Source organism: Schistocerca cancellata, chromosome 7 (genome assembly GCF_023864275.1).
Source record: "Schistocerca cancellata isolate TAMUIC-IGC-003103 chromosome 7, iqSchCanc2.1, whole genome shotgun sequence".
Classification (NCBI taxonomy): domain Eukaryota; kingdom Metazoa; phylum Arthropoda; class Insecta; order Orthoptera; family Acrididae; genus Schistocerca; species Schistocerca cancellata.
This window is the reverse complement of record NC_064632.1, coordinates 409,831,022-409,848,079: the sequence shown is the minus strand read 5'-3', so window position 1 is coordinate 409,848,079 and position 17,058 is coordinate 409,831,022. Positions and strand designations below refer to the sequence as shown.

Below are 17,058 nucleotides of genomic sequence, written 5' to 3'. Positions count from 1 at the left end.
TATTAAAAATTGAATACGATAACACTAATGATTTGTTTACATCAGTCCTCAGTACATCGCTTTAGCATAACGTCCAAGAAATTGTAATCGAGAGAAATGGCTCAAATGGCTCTGAGCACTATGGGACTTAACTAATGAGGTCATCAGTCACCTAGAACTTAGAACTACTTAAACCTAACTAACCTAAGGAGATCACACAGATCCATGCCCGAGGCAGGATTCGAACCTGCGACCGTAGCGGTCACGCGGTTCCAGACTGAAGCGCCTAGAACCGTACGGCCACATCGGCCGGCTAATCGAGAGAAATAAAGAATTTGAAAGCAACGTGTTCGGAACATGAGAATTACATCCGTCATGAAATTATTTTAGGAACGATAGCAGCAACAAACTCACAACCTTGGCCGGCCAGTGTGGCCGAGCGGTTTTAGACGCTACAGTCCTGGTACCGCGCGACCGCTACGCTCGCGGGTTAGAATCCTGCCTCGGGCATGGATGTGTGTGATGTCCTTAGGTTAGTTAGGTTTAAGTAGTTCTAAGTTCTAGGGGACTGATGACCTCAGAAGTTAAGTCCCATAGCGCTCAGTGCCATTTGAACCATTTTTCTCACAACCTTGACAGTGGCATAATTTACACAACCCAGAATCAAAACGTCTACTCATCACAACGATTGTGATTACGGTTCTATGGCAGTCCGAGCATCTAAATGAAGGGATGTTGTCATTTACGTCAGTGTAGCCTCCGGGCAGCGACTAGCGCAGAGGAAAGAGTGAGGAACGAAAATCCGAGGCTCGTAGTTCGAGTTTCTATGCAGAATGTTTCTTTTACTTACAATTTTTACTGTTCTTGCACTGAAAATAAATCGAAATAACGCTCAATATGCTGTATTTATTAAGATCTTCATAAAGTGCATGAAAAGGAGAGGTAAAGGAAAATTTGGTATTGCAAATAAATTTCCAAGATAGCATTCCCCTCAACTGCACTTCGCTGGTGGACTCATGCGATGACTATTTTTATCTTCAGGTGAAGAATTTGTCCAGAAAGCTTCAAATCAGCTCTTATCTCATCGAGAGGGAAAAGTAAATCACATCCCGAGAAGACTACATCAGAATAAGGGACCGAAGAAAATTACACCACCAACAAATGATTAATGTAGAATAATGGTATTTGGAAGGGAGAAAGGAATCAACGGAAATATTACCTTGAATGGAGAAGCCCTCAAAGTGGTAGAAAGTTTCACTTATTTAGGGAGTGAAATATCTAGGGATGTAAGAATAACTAACGAAATTAATAGGAGGTTACAGAAGGGAGGCAATTTCTACCAAACAATAAAACATCTGATTTGGAACAATGAAGTTTCAGAAAGAGCAAACCTCCTTATGTATAAGAATTATTACATCCCTATGGACAATGACAGAAAGTGATTGGAGCAGACTGCAAGCAGGGGAAATGAAATTTCTCAGAGCAGTTAAGGGAAAAACAAGAATGGACAGAGTAAGGAATGTAGAGATTAGAAAGGACCTCAAACAAAAAAGTATGAGAGAAGAAATTGAAAGAAAGAGATGAAGATGGTATGGGCATGTTAAGAGAATGCATGGGCAGAGACTCCCCAAAATTATGGAAGAACTAAAGATGGATGGGAAAAGACCTAGAGGGCGCCCAAGAACACGGTGGAAAATGGGAGTGAGAATATCTGTTGAAAGAAGAGGTGTGACCTGGCAGCAAGTGAAGGAAGAAAAGTGGTGGGAGGACCGAGCCAAATGGAGAGGACTCGTCAGCACCCAGACCCGGCAGTAGCTGGAGCGGGATTCGGATATAGATAGATAGAATAAAATTTCGGGAATACATTTTTCTAGGTAAGATATATAAGTGGCTAACATTGCAAGATTACAGATTAATGTAAGCACGAGGTAAGCCATTGCAAATGTGAAATGCTGGTACTTTCATAACCGGTGTAGCCACCAGAATGTTGAATGCAAACAGGCAGACTTCCATGCTGTGTGCTGTACAGGTGCCGGATGTCAGTTTGTGGGACCGAGTACCATGCCTGTTCCACTTGGTCGGTCAATACAGGGACGGTTACATTCATTTGCGGTCCCAAATTCCCTTGCCTTTGCACCTCATGCCATTTATAAAAATCTTGATAAAAACAATACATCGAGCGTTATTTAGATTTATTTGCAGTCCAAGTAAGATAAAAACTGCATAGGAACTCGAACCCATGTCTCTCGGAATACTCTGTGCTTCGCTAACGGCTGCCTGGGAGCTAACCTACCGTAAAAGGCTCATGCCTCGCTGGACCAGCACCAAAAATGCTATTTTTTTAAAGAAACTCTCGGCCATCTGCAACTCCCACTTTCATTTGTAGCCAACGATTGCATTTACAGGGGACAATTATTGAACTATATGACACAAAATCGTCATAACTTTTGAACGGTTTGTGTTACGACGTTCAAACTGCACGGTTGGCTACGGAGCACGATGGGAATTAGTAAGTGCATGCGCACGCGCCTTGTTGTTTCCGGCCACTTTCATTTGGATGGGTACGTCAATAAGCAAAATTGGCGCATTTGGAGGACTGAGAATCCGTATTTCGCAATCGAGAAGTCTCTTTACCCTCAATGGGTGACTGTGTGGTGCGCAATGACCAGTCACGGAATAATCGGAGAGATATTCCTTGATGGAACGGTGACTACCGAATGGTACGTGAAGATCTTGGAAGATGATTTCATTCCCATTATCCAAAGCGACACTGATTTCGACAAAATGTCGTGGAGGAGCACTTTGGGGACCGCCTTCTGGCTCTGGGGTACCCCGAGGCCACTGGCATGGGCCTCGATTGGTCGCCATATTCTCCCGATCTGAACACTTGCGATTCCTTTTTGTGGGTCTGTATTAAAGGAAAGGTGTACGGCAATAACCCCAAAACCATTAATGGGCTGAAAACAGCCATTCAGGAGGTTATCGACAGCATCGATGTTACGACACTTCAGCGGGTCATGCAGAATTTCGCTACTCATCTGCGTCACATCATCGCCAATGATGGCAGGCATATCGAACATGTGAGAATCTAAATCCGAATATCTGTAGCGACCTTTACATGTCGAATAAAATGTGTGCAAGCAGTAGTTTGTAAATAATTTACGTTTGTTTTTATGTAGTTCAATAATTGTCACCCTGTATCATAAATTTGGACGAAATCGGTAATGAGTAGGAGCGATCCCCCTGTTATGTTTCTCGTGTACTTGGACCTTACATTTTCATATCTAATAGTTTCTGTAATTTTTCAACGTTGTTTGCACACATACATGAAACATACATGTACGACACCTCCATTATTTAGAGAAGACGAAAACAGTTTAGGAACTTTAGTTAAAATACTTTATTTTCTCTGTCTTTAGTATGTATTACGACTGGTTTCAACTGGAGGCTCTCTTTCGTGTCCATTTCTGGGCCTCTTCTTTCATGTGTTTGTATATTCGTACATTTCTAATGTCGTCCGTCATTCTTATTCTCTTCCTAATTCTTTTTCTCATCTCTCCCAACATTCCCTCTATAATTCTTTGTTGCAGACAATTCCTGCGGAGCGTGCGCCCAGTAATATGTTTTTCCTATTTCTGATCGCTTCAAATAATTTTTTTTCAATCACTGTTTTCTTCATCACTCCTTCATTTTCAAGTCTGTCAGTCCACTTCACATCAATGACTCTTCTCCATAGCCACATTTCTCAACACTTTCTAAGCAATTTTCTTCTTTCTTTTTAACTGTTCGTCATTCACTGTGTATAACACTACATTCCAGACTTAACATTCAGCAAATCTTTTCTTCAACGCGACTGAAATACTTTTAGCTGTTTAAGTGATTCACCTTTTCAGATGCTGTCTTTTCCATAGATATCCTGCTTCTTACTTCGTCCGTACATCTTGCATTCCATGCCATTAACCTTTCCAGGCACGGGAAGATTCTATCTTTTATCCGTCTAAGAATATGTTAACTGACGCTTCCTTCTTGCTTATTCTAATTCTATCTTTCTTTATTCCATACTTCTTACCCCTCCTTTGAATTACTTTATCTTCATTTAACACTCCTGAGTCCTTCTTGGACTTGTTTTTAACATTTGCTGCAGTTTCTGTTCTGATTCCACCAGCAGTGCTTGATCATACACATATGTTACAGTCTTTCTCCTCCAATTACTATGCCTCTTGCATCCTCTATGGCCCTACTTACCTGTTCTTCTCCATATATGCTGTACAGCTTGAGTGACAGTGAGTACCCCTGACTTACACTTCTTCCAGTGTTCATCTCTTCTGTCTACTCATTACAACTACTGAACTGTCATTGCATATATCAGGATTAATTTTTAAGCTCTACCGAAACAATTAAAGAGAAAAATTTTCTGGTACATATCTTATTATGTTTCACAAAATGTTCACCTTTTTACGCAGTTTTGTATTTGTTCAAAGCGATCCCGAGAATACTCTTTCCTCTCTAATGTTGGTACCTAAACACACGGTTTTAGAATTCTTGAGGTGATGAAAATCGCTCTACATGCATTTTTTGCTTAATATAAGGAAATAATAAGAATGAACTTTGTACAGACACTATGAATCAAATGTAAGCATATTAGCCAACAGTGGGGTATACAAAATCACCTGTTCTGATTGTGACAAAATTTTACGTTGGTCAGTCAGGCAGAGACATATCAACTAGGCTGGCTGAACATGAACGCAGCTGGAGGTTGCAGAATTCAGACTCTGCATTTGCTGAGCATGTACTGAGTGAGGATCACAACTACCAGCTAGTGTCCCATGTACTTCACTTAGCAAACAAAGGCCATAAACTCAACCTGCTGGAAGTCCTGGAAATTAACAAATATCTTGCTCACAGTCCAGATCTCATCCTAAATGACCAGACACAGCTCAACACTTCCCCTCTCCTAAACTTCATACAATCATCTTTGTTGTTCATTACTTCCCACACTCTCTCTTCCTACATATTCCCATTTTCCTGTATTCATTAAGTTGTTTTGTTTGTCGAAGCAATGACACCAGCCAGTTTCTGAGCTTTGGTAAAATGTGCGGAATCCTTAGGGAATATATCGTTCCCGCCGATAAATGTTCGTACAAAATAGAATGTAGTGCAGTTTCGGATTTGTCTAACTCTATTTTTATATCGCCGTAGATATGCCGACCCTCATCACCCACGTTGCTCAAATCGCATCGGTTTTTTGGAACAACATCCGACTTTTTGTCAGCGCTCACGAAAGTACGAACACGACGAAATTCTGTAAACCAGTTATGAACATTCTTTTCTGAAGATGATTGATTACCAAAAGTTGAACGAAGGAAGTCATGACATTGTTGCTCTCATGAAAATAAAAAAAGGAGTTGGCATTAAGTCACAAACTTGAAGCCGACGTTCGCCATCTTATATAACCTAAAACATTAGTTACACCGCATTTACACCTCCATGGTTCACTGCCATGCCCCGACGTCGCTTTGACGTGCCTGTGCCCAGTTCCGGCCGTTGAGGATGTCTGTCGTCTTCGAGGTCGCATTCCAGATAGCATCTGGTGCTTTGATTGTCTGGAGACGTTGTTGTTTCATCGCAAAAGCCAACTTCAGACGTTTATGGATATACTAATGAACTCATCGTAATCTAAAGTTTAAAGAAATCACAATTCATTTGTAAGTGGAGCCGTTCAAGAAACATTTTCCTTTGTTTACATGAATTATGGTTGCGCTCTTTACTTTTATTGTAGTGGTTTATTTACCCTGTAAATTTGTATTATTGGTCACATACTGGATGACGTATCGTACGTAACATTTCAAAGTGAGGAGTTGTGTAAACCACAGTGAGACTAATGTAATGTACTGACAACAAGAACTCTAAAAAAACAACAATTCTATTCTGTATGGAGGTATACCTCTATGCTGTTCTGTTTCTTTGACGTTTTGATAAACTTTGACATGCACAAGATAGGATTGCCTGCCTTGCTTCTTTTCTATTGTACATGTTTATGGACTAACAAAGAAGATGTACGAAAGTTTTCTGCAACCGTGAACCTTAAAAATGTAGTGCATTCGAGCTGAAAGCTGAAAATGTGACGAACACAATGGAGTACCAGTAAGCAAACAAGCATTTGTTTCGGAATTCCAGCTGCATTTGCTATAAACAAACAAGTATTTGTTTCGGAGTTCCATCTTAGTTTGTTACCGATAAAATACAGTAAAAGTGGAATTAAATGGATTATGGAAGCATTATTTTCACATCACACCCTACTCTTCCTGCTTATTCAAAATATATCAGCAAAAAACAAGTTACATCAATTGGTCTAAATGTGTCGTATTACTAGAGCAAATACGCACTCAAGAACAGAAAAACGTTCTAAATAACGTTTCTGACACTATGTTGTTCGTGTAAGAACTGCAGTTATTAGTATTTAAAATAATTGTTGCGTGCACACGACAGAAATAATGAACAAATGGCAATCGTAAACATTAGTTAATGTTTTGGGCTATTTAAAATGGCGGCAGGCCTCGCCCACTCCCGTTCCAAAACGTGGTACAACGTAAGTCTATAGACCTATCTCCGTTCTTTTTTACACCCATGTTAAGCCTATTGCGCCACCTCCCTTCTTTTTTTCCTCCATGGTTGCTCTGTTAGCCCTTAACGCAAATCGTAAACAAAAAGTATTCGATTGATCCCTGCAAGTGCAATTTACGTTTTTTCCACGACACTTTCTCTTGAAGTGCACACTGTAAGCAAAATACTTGGCCAATTTCGGAGCTGTCATTTTATAATCACAACCACAAACTGAAAACTTTACTTTATATATTAACCTGCGAGTGCGTAAGAGACTGTGACTACGATTTTAATTGTCTGGCAAATTATTCATTTGTATGAAATCTGATCCATGGACTCAATCTAGCTAGCTGGGTTTTTTAAACTAGCGACAAGTGCACAACGGAATAATTAGAGGAGAGTTAACAGAAGTTAAATTAGGACAAAACTAAAATCATAATCCTTACAAAAGACCACGTGCAACTACTAATAATAAGTGTCTGTGAATTACGCCTTATAGATATGACTCGTGCAGTGCAAATGTGTTTGCAGTCTGTATCCTACAACACCTAGTAAATGGGAAAGATCTGAACTAACTTGACAACAGAAATTTATTTCGAAGTTTCGTTTCCGCAACCAAGTACACTCCTGGAAATTGAAATAAGAACACCGTGAATTCATTGTCCCAGGAAGGGGAAACTTTATTGACACATTCCTGGGGTCAGATACATCACATGATCACACTGACAGAACCACAGGCACATAGACACAGGCAACAGAGCATGCACAATGTCGGCACTAGTACAGTGTATATCCACCTTTCGCAGCAATGCAGGCTGCTATTCTCCCATGGAGACGATCGTAGAGATGCTGGATGTAGTCCTGTGGAACGGCTTGCCATGCCATTTCCACCTGGCGCCTCAGTTGGACCAGCGTTCGTGCTGGACGTGCAGACCGCGTGAGACGACGCTTCATCCAGTCCCAAACATGCTCAATGGGGGACAGATCCGGAGATCTTGCTGGCCAGGGTAGTTGACTTACACCTTCTAGAGCACGTTGGGTGGCACGGGATACATGCGGACGTGCATTGTCCTGTTGGAACAGCAAGTTCCCTTGCCGGTCTAGGAATGGTAGAACGATGGGTTCGATGACGGTTTGGATGTACCGTGCACTATTCAGTGTCCCCTCGACGATCACCAGTGGTGTACGGCCAGTGTAGGAGATCGCTCCCCACACCATGATGCCGGGTGTTGGCCCTGTGTGCCTCGGTCGTATGCAGTCCTGATTGTGGCGCTCACCTGCACGGCGCCAAACACGCATACGACCATCATTGGCACCAAGGCAGAAGCGACTCTCATCGCTGAAGACGACACGTCTCCATTCGTCCCTCCATTCACGCCTGTCGCGACACCACTGGAGGCGGGCTGCACGATGTTGGGGCGTGAGCGGAAGACGGCCTAACGGTGTGCGGGACCGTAGCCCAGCTTCATGGAGACGGTTGCGAATAGTCCTCGCCGATACCCCAGGAGCAACAGTGTCCCTAATTTGCTGGGAAGTGGCGGTGCGGTCCCCTACGGCACTGCGTAGGATCCTACGGTCTTGGCGTGCATCCGTGCGTCGCTGCGGTCCGGTCCCAGATCGACGGGCACGTGCACCTTCCGCCGACCACTGGCGACAACATCGATGTACTGTGGAGACCTCACGCCCCACGTGTTGAGCAATTCGGCGGTACGTCCACCCGGCCTCCCGCATGCCCACTATACGCCCTCGCTCAAAGTCCGTCAACTGCACATACGGTTCACGTCCACGCTGTCGCGGCATGCTACCAGTGTTAAAGACTGCGATGGAGCTCCGTATGCCACGGCAAACTGGCTGACACTGACGGCGGCGGTGCACAAATGCTGCGCAGCTAGCGCCATTCGACGGCCAACACCGCGGTTCCTGGTGTGTCCGCTGTGCCGTGCGTGTGATCATTGCTTGTACAGCCCTCTCGCAGTGTCCAGAGCAAGTATGGTGGGTCTGACACACCGGTGTCAATGTGTTCTTTTTTCCATTTCCAGGAGTGTATCTTGGACTTCAGCTGCAATACGAACTTACCGCGATAGTTGAAAATTTCATGTAAAGAAAAAAATATCATCACTGCTGCAGGCAGTTTACTCCCTCTCAAGTGTAGTTAAAGCGAACGTAGTACATTCGAGAACATATGTAGACTTCTGAATACAGGTAAGAGGAGTAAACGATAAGTTTGTAAGAATGCTAGATTATATGAATAATTAACGTATTTTCCAAAAACTGAATGCAAAACCCTGTGTTTTGTGTATAAATCCCATTCAACAGACCACTTATCTTTATATAACCACGCCTGTAGAAAAGGCAAAGAAAAATCACCATCTGCAAGTGTTAATGGTCGAAGTATTATATGATGTGTGGAATACCAACGAGATAAAAAATCTGAAGAGTCGGATAGCTGAATTAAAACTGGGTACTGACTGCCACATGCTCTTGCCAAATTAAAAATTCGGTCAAAGATATTATATTTCCCATGTTAAACACGACTGCAAAGTACCAGGGTGGTTTAATAAGTCTGGTAAATTTCCTTCAAATAATGAAAATTTTTGTTGCTTGATTATTCCAGGTATCGTATGAAGAATCTCAACAACGTGCAGCGTATAGGTCTTTTTTACAGCCAGAATTGATCATTGTGACGATTGTGATTCAGAATGGAGACAAGCTAGTTTCGTGCTGTTACTAAACATTATCATTTGAAAGGTTGGACTGGCGCACAAATCAAAACAGAACTGGATGAAGTTCACATGGATTCCGCACCACAGCTTTCGGTTTAATGAATTGAAGTGTGGTCGGACAAGCACGAGCCGTCAAACAGAAGTCATCACGGAGGAAAGCATTGACAAAATCCATGACATGGTAAAGCAAGACCGCCGAATAAAAATTCACGTGATTGTTGAGACTGTACACATCTCAAGTGAGCGAGTACATAATATCCTAAACTGAGAATTGACTATGAAGAAGCTGCGTGCGATGTAGGTGACGCGACTGCTCACAGTCGACCGAAAGCGCACCAGGCACAACATTCCAACACCATGCCTGGCGATATTTAATCGCAATTCGCAGACTATGTGCACCGATTTCTGACTGTTGATGAAACCTGGATCATCATACACCAGTCAAAATGGACAAAGGCTGGCGAAAGTGCACCGAAGAAGACGAAGACCATTTATCAGCTGGTAAGTTGATGGCAATTTTTTTTTTATTTCCAAGAAGGAATCCTCATAAATTACTTGGAAAAAGGAGACCTGTTTCCGGACCCTATTATGCTTCATTGTTGGATAGTCTGGACCTTGCGTTGGATAAAAAAAGACCAAGACTTGTAAGCAAAAAATTACTCTTTCACCAGAATAATGCACCATCCCACACATCAGCGATGACAATGGCGATAGTGCATGAACTGGGTTTTCAATTGGTTTCTCATTCCCCCTATTCACCAGTCTTAGCCCAAAGTGACTTCGTCCTGCTTCCTAACTTCAAACTTTGGTTTACTGGAAAGAATTTTTCATCAAATGAGGAACTGATAGTTGCAGTCAACGAGTATTTTGCAAAATTTAACAGAACTCATTTTTCCTGTGGTGTGGATAAGCTGGAGGATCGCTAGATCGAGTTTATATCCCTCAAAGGAGACCACGTGTATAAGTAAGTGAATTGTTTACGAAACAAGTGTAATATATATTTACCCGACTTATCAAACCACCTTCGTATCTCGCGGAATGGATTCCAATGTTTTGTTACCTTAGAGCTGGGCCTTACAGAGGGCATGGCGAGATAGGCACCCTCCAAGGGCCCGTTCACAGAGGGGGCAAAAAGTGACTGAAAAAAACAAACATACAAGAAATGTTATTTAAGATTTAACCCGGAGGAATACGTGTTCTGCTACTTCTCATGTTGCTTTCTTCTATCTACGAGAAGAAGCCTTTCCCTTGGCCCGAGACTAAACGTACGCTCTTGTCAGAGTGTAATTTCATCCAAGTGGCCTCATAAACAAATGATCATTACTGAACAGGCCTCGCATCTGTCATGTGCCCAGAGTACGCTTGGTTCACTCAGCTGCCACCCACGCAGTTATCTCACGTTCAACAATGGAGTTTTTGTTGCTATTTCACTGCGACTTTGTAGGTTACCAAAGGTTGGCGAGCGGATGCCGAAGCAAATATGCTATATGACTCGAGCCTTCCGATTTTTGCCGATATCTGCCAGCTGAAGAGTTGAATGAAACTGTTTATGGTGTAGTGCTTCAAAGTGCCGGGTGATCAAAAAGTCAGTATAAATTTGAAAACTTAATAAACCACGGAATAATGTAGATAGAGAGGTACAAATTGACACATGCTTGGAATGACATGGAGTTTTATTAGAACCAAAAAAAACAACGTTCACAAAATGTCCGACAGATGGCGCGTGATTCTGGTTTTGTAACGGCTACCGTGACGGGTGAGAGGTACTCCGATATGTTACACAATCGCATCATCCCCAGCCTCGCTGATAAATACCTGCTGGAACGTACGATGTTTATACAGGATGGCGCTCCACCCCATATTGCTAGACGCGTGAAAGATCTCTTGCGCGCGTCATTGGTGATGATCGTGTGCTCAGCCGCCACTTTCGTCATGCTTGGCCTCCCAGGTCCGCAGACCTCTGTCTGTGCGATTGTTGGCTTTGGGGTTACCTGAAGTCGCAAGTGTATCGTGATCGACCGACATCTCTAGGGATGCTGAAAGACAACATCCGACGCCCATGTCATTCCAAGCTTGTGTGTCAATTTGTACCTCTCTATCTACATTATTCCGTGATTTATTCAGTTTTCAAATTTATAATGACTTTTTGATCACCCGGTATATGAAACAATACTAAGTGAACTGGGAAACACATCTCACACATAACTAACCATTTCATCTCCGTTTCATTTACTGTGGTAAATGCCTTCAACTTATCTCATTCTGAAAAATACACAGAATATTTTGATCCTAAATACAGCAGAAATATCGATACACCAGCCGGCGGGAGTGGCCGTGCGGTTCTGGGCGCTACAGTTTGGAACCGAGCGACCACTACGGTCGCAGGTTCGGATTCTGCCTCGGGCATGGATGTGTGTGATGTCCTTAGGTTAGTTAGGTTTAATTAGTTCTAAGTTCTAGGCGACTGATGACCTCAGAAGTTAAGTCGCATAGTGCTCAGAGCCATTTGAACCATATCGATACACCTGAGCAAGTTAACGAAATAGTGGCTTTGGAATTCTAGTATAAAGAGCTGATGAACATCTCTGCTGCGGCTTACCGTTTCGATATTTTGAAATTGCATTTAAAGTATGGGTTACGTTATGCTCACCCAACCATCGAAACACCTCTGAGGATGTTTATGACAACTCCAGTCACTAGAGCATCTCATCAACGGAGTGTCATCAAGTTAAAAGTGATGAACTACTTAAGGTCCAGCAGCTTATCAAATTCAGTTTTCCTGACGGTAGAATACGACACAGCTGCTAAACTTGACTTCAGTTAGATATTCCATAGGTTTGCTTCGCTCAAAGGCAAGGGCAAATAAAATTGCCTTAAGAACCCAGTTCTTCGAAAGGAATGTGTTCTCCTCACTTAAATACAGTGCTGTTTCTTTTGTTTGGAATTGATAATTTATGTACAATAATAATTGATGAGAAGGAATTATTAAGAGTAATCCACCAAATTACAGGCCCATATCGTTAACGTCTATATGCATAAGAATTTTAGAACATATATTGTGTTCTACCGTTATGAATTACCTCGAAGAAATTTTGTCTATTGACACACAGTCAACATTAGTTTAGCAAACATCGTTCCTGTGAAACACAACTGGCCCTTTATTCACATGAAGTGTTGAGTGCTATTGACAAAGGATTTCAGATCGATTCCGTATTTCTGGATTTCTGGAAGGCTTTTTACACTGTACCACACAAGCGGCTCGTAGTGAAATTGCGTGCTTATGGGATATCGTCTCAGTTATGTGACTGGATTTGTGATTTCCTGTCGTAGAGGTCACAGTTCGTAGTAATTGACGGAAAGCCATCGAGTAAAACAGAAGTGATTTCTGGCGTTCCCCAAGGTAGTGTTATAGGCCCTTTGCTGTTCCTTATCTATATAAACGATTTGGGAGACATTCTGAGCAGCCGTCTTCCGTTGTTTGCAGATGACGCTGTCGTTTATCGACTAATAAAGTCATCAGAAGACCAAAACAATCTGAAAAACGATTTATAAAAGATATCTGAATGGTGCGAAAAGTGGCAGTTGATCCTAAATAATGAAAAGTGTGAGGTCATCCACATGAGTGCTAAAAGGAACTCATTAAACTTCGGTTACACGATAAATCAGCCTAGCTAAAAGCCGTAAATTCAACTAAATACCTAGGTATTACAATAACGAACAACTTAAATTGGAAGGAACACATAGAAAATGTTGTGGCGAAGGCAAACCAAAGACTGCGTTTTGGTGGCACGTAGAAAATGTAACAGACCTACTAAGGAGACTGCCTACACTAAGCTTGTCCGTTTTCTTTTAGAATACTGCTCCGCGGTGTGGGATCCTTACCAGATAGGACTGACGGAGTACATCGAAAATGTTCAAAGAAAGGCAGCACGTTTTGTATTACCGCGAAATATGGGAGAGAGTGTCACAGAAATGATACAGGATTTGGGCTGGACATCATTAAAAGAAAGGCGTTTTTCGTTGCGACGGAATCTTCTCGCGAAACTTCAATCACCTATTTTCTCCTCCGAATGCGAAAATATTTTTTTGACGGCGACCTACATAGGGAGGAACGTTCACCAAGATAAAATAAGGGAAATCAAAGCTCGTACGGGAAGGTATAGGTGTTCACTATTTCCACGCGCTATACGAGATTGGAATAATAGAGAATTGTGAAGGTGGTTCGATGAACCCTCTCCCAGGCACTTAAATGTAATTTGCAGAGTATCGATGTAGATGTAGATATGTAGAATGAATTACACTCCTGGAAATTGAAATAAGAACACCGTGAATTCATTGTCCCAGGAAGGGGAAACTTTATTGACACATTCCTGGGGTCAAATACATCACATGATCACACTGACAGAACCACAGGCACATAGACACAGGCAACAGAGCATGCACAATGTCGGCACTAGTACAGTGTATATCCACCTTTCGCAGCAATGCAGGCTGCTATTCTCCCATGGAGACGATCGTAGAGATGCTGGATGTAGTCCTGTGGAACGGCTTGCCATGCCATTTCCACCTGGCGCCTCAGTTGGACCAGCGTTCGTGCTGGACGTGCAGACCGCGTGAGACGACGCTTCATCCAGTCCCAAACATGCTCAATGGGGGACAGATCCGGAGATCTTGCTGGCCAGGGTAGTTGACTTACACCTTCTAGAGCACGTTGGGTGGCACAGGATACATGCGGACGTGCATTGTCCTGTTGGAACAGCAAGTTCCCTTGCCGGTCTAGGAATAGTAGAACGATGGGTTCGATGACGGTTTGGATGTACCGTGCACTATTCAGTGGCCCCTCGACGATCACCAGTGGTGTACGGCCAGTGTAGGAGATCGCTCCCCACACCATGATGCCGGGTGTTGGCCCTGTGTGCCTCGGTCGTATGCAGTCCTGATTGTGGCGCTCACCTGCACGGCGCCAAACACGCATACGACCATCATTGGCACCAAGGCAGAAGCGACTCTCATCGCTGAAGACGACACGTCTCCATTCGTCCCTCCATTCACGCCTGTCGCGACACCACTGGAGGCGGGCTGCACGATGTTGGGGCGTGAGCGGAAGACGGCCTAACGGTGTGCGGGACCGTAGCCCAGCTTCATGGAGACGGTTGCGAATGGTCCTCGCCGATACCCCAGGAGCAACAGTGTCCCTAATTTTCTGGGAAGTGGCGGTGTGGTCCCCTACGGCACTGCGTAGGATCCTACGGTCTTGGCGTGCATCCGTGCGTCGCTGCGGTCCGGTCCTAGGTCGACGGGCACGTGCACCTTCCGCCGACCACTGGCGACAACATCGATGTACTGTGGAGACCTCACGCCCCACGTGTTGAGCAATTCGGCGGTACGTCCACCCGGCCTCCTGCATGCCCACTATACGCCCTCGCTCAAAGTCCGTCAACTGCACATACGGTTCACGTCCACGCTGTCGCGGCATGCTACCAGTGTTAAAGACTGCGACGGAGCTCCGTATGCCACGGCAAACTGGCTGACACTGACGGCGGCGGTGCACAAATGCTGCGCAGCTAGCGCCATTCGACGGCCAACACCGCAGTTCCTGGTGTGTCCGCTGTGCCGTGCGTGTGATCATTGCTTGTACAGCCCTCTCGCAGTGTCCAGAGCAAGTATGGTGGGTCTGACACACCGGTGTCAATGTGTTCTTTTTTCCATTTCCAGGAGTGTATTATGTAGCTCAGTGGTCAGAATGTCTTGCTGCTATGCAGAGGATCCGGATTCGATTCCGGGTACTGCCAGGCATTTTCCGCGGTGGGAGGACAGGAATGGGAGGCTAACTGAGAAGTAGCGGCTACAATGTATAGAAAGCTCAGACGGCCAGGAGAGCGGTGTGCTGACCCCACGCCCCTCCATACAACACCACTGGCAGAGGACGACACGGTGCTCGGTCAGCCCCGATTGATAACTCCAGCACAGAATGCGGAGATTTGCTTTATTTTTATAATATCTGTGAGGATTCGCAATGTTTCAACTGAATAAAAGGAAACTCTATTGATACGATGGGCAACGGCCTTGCCGCAGTGGATACACCGGTTCCCTTCAGATCACCGAAGTTAAGTGCTGTTCCCATTTTTCTGGGTGCACCCAGTCTCGTGATCCCAATTGAGGAGCTACTCGACCGAATAGTAGCGGCTCCGGTCAAAGAAAACCATCATAACGACCGGGAGAGCGGTGTATTGACCACACGCCCCCCCCCCCCCTACCCGCATCCTCTGTGAGGATGACACGGCGGTTGGATGGTCCCGATGGACCACTTGTGGGCTGATGACGGAGCGCTGTTGATACGATGATACACAAATGAGGACTTTCATCAATATTACTTGCTGAAAAGATGTGACAGTTTAATATGTTTACTTCACTGGAACGTAACCATGTCATTAATTACTCGTGGCTGAGGTTCCCACTCATACGACTATAAAACTTTTTGAAATTCATCATCGTCGCCTTTGACTATTAAAAATTATTTACGCTTAAAATTCATGGTTACATTTAAGACGTTTAGCGATTTTGAAGCGGAGGCAGGAAAACTGCAGAAACAGCTTGCATATAGAATTTAACCATTTCAGTGACATAAGGTCATGCATTTTGTAGTTTTACTCAACTTGAAAACGGCTGAAACTACAAGAGTAAAATTTTATGAATAAGTAGTTCTAACCATGAAAGAGACGAAGTAGTGTTTCAAAAAGTAATCAAGTCAGTCACTTTTTTTTTTCTTTCCAGTATCGGACCGTGATAATCGTCACGGTGCCCAGAGCGATGTACTGAACTATTGCAAGATACATCCCATACACTTTACCTTTATAAACCGGTTCTTCCACTTGTGAACTTTTAGACCTAATAAGTAACTATATTTTTTCTCATTATGATATTCAACTAGCTAACTAGAGGTTTTTTTTTTTCTATCAGGTGTTGGACCTGTCCCACAATAAGCTAACCACTCTGGAGGAGAAAATGTTCCACGGGCTGTCTGGACTTACCGAGCTCTACCTCTCCGGTAATAGTCTTCAGACACTTGACCTCCAAATGTTGTCTCCAGTCGACGCTCTCCAGGTATGTAACGAGCCTTGCTGTGTTCACACTTCCAATGATACCGTATTGCATCTTTTCTGGGTCACCAGTCCCCTGACTGGATTTTTCGAGGTCCACTAATTGTAAGAATTACTTCCCTGTGACAGACTCTTCGTCTTCATATAACAATCAGTTATTTATTGAATATATTCGAATCACTGTCTTCCCCCTTCACTTCTTATCTTCTACGGCTCCCTCTAGTATAACTGAAGTTAATCCCTGATGTCTTCATAAATATCGTATCATCCTGCCCCTTCCTCCAGACAGCGTTTTCAGTCCACTTAATTTTCGGCATACTTCTATAACATCGCATCTTGGACGTTTAATTATATTTTTTTCCCGTTTTTCCACAGTCCATGACTCAATAAAGTGCTGTGCTGCATACGAAAATTCTCAAAATTGTCTTCCTCACATTAAGTTGGTACTCTAGTTTGATAGTACACGGTGCAGTCACTTTAATGAGACCACCGCCTTTCCACGTCAACGTGTAATAACCATTCACGTGTGGCAAGTGGCAGCACTAGAAGTAGGGTAAATAAAGGGCGTCGAGGGAACGTGGAAAACTGTGCAGTCGTTGTTGTAATGTGGAAACGGAGCGATTTAAGAGTATCCGACGTCCAAATGGGCATGA

General features: G+C 43.7%; 1 protein-coding gene across 1 annotated transcript in view; it reads left to right on the top strand.

Annotated features, from left to right (window-relative positions):
* The window catches only part of LOC126092184 (slit homolog 1 protein-like), a 98,551-nt gene that overhangs the window by 36,598 nt on the left and 44,895 nt on the right, over nucleotides 1-17,058 (top strand). The window contains exon 4 of the mRNA XM_049907660.1: nucleotides 16,266-16,409. Coding sequence (XP_049763617.1) covers nucleotides 16,266-16,409 — 144 coding nt within the window. The remainder of the gene's footprint in view (nucleotides 1-16,265; nucleotides 16,410-17,058) is intronic.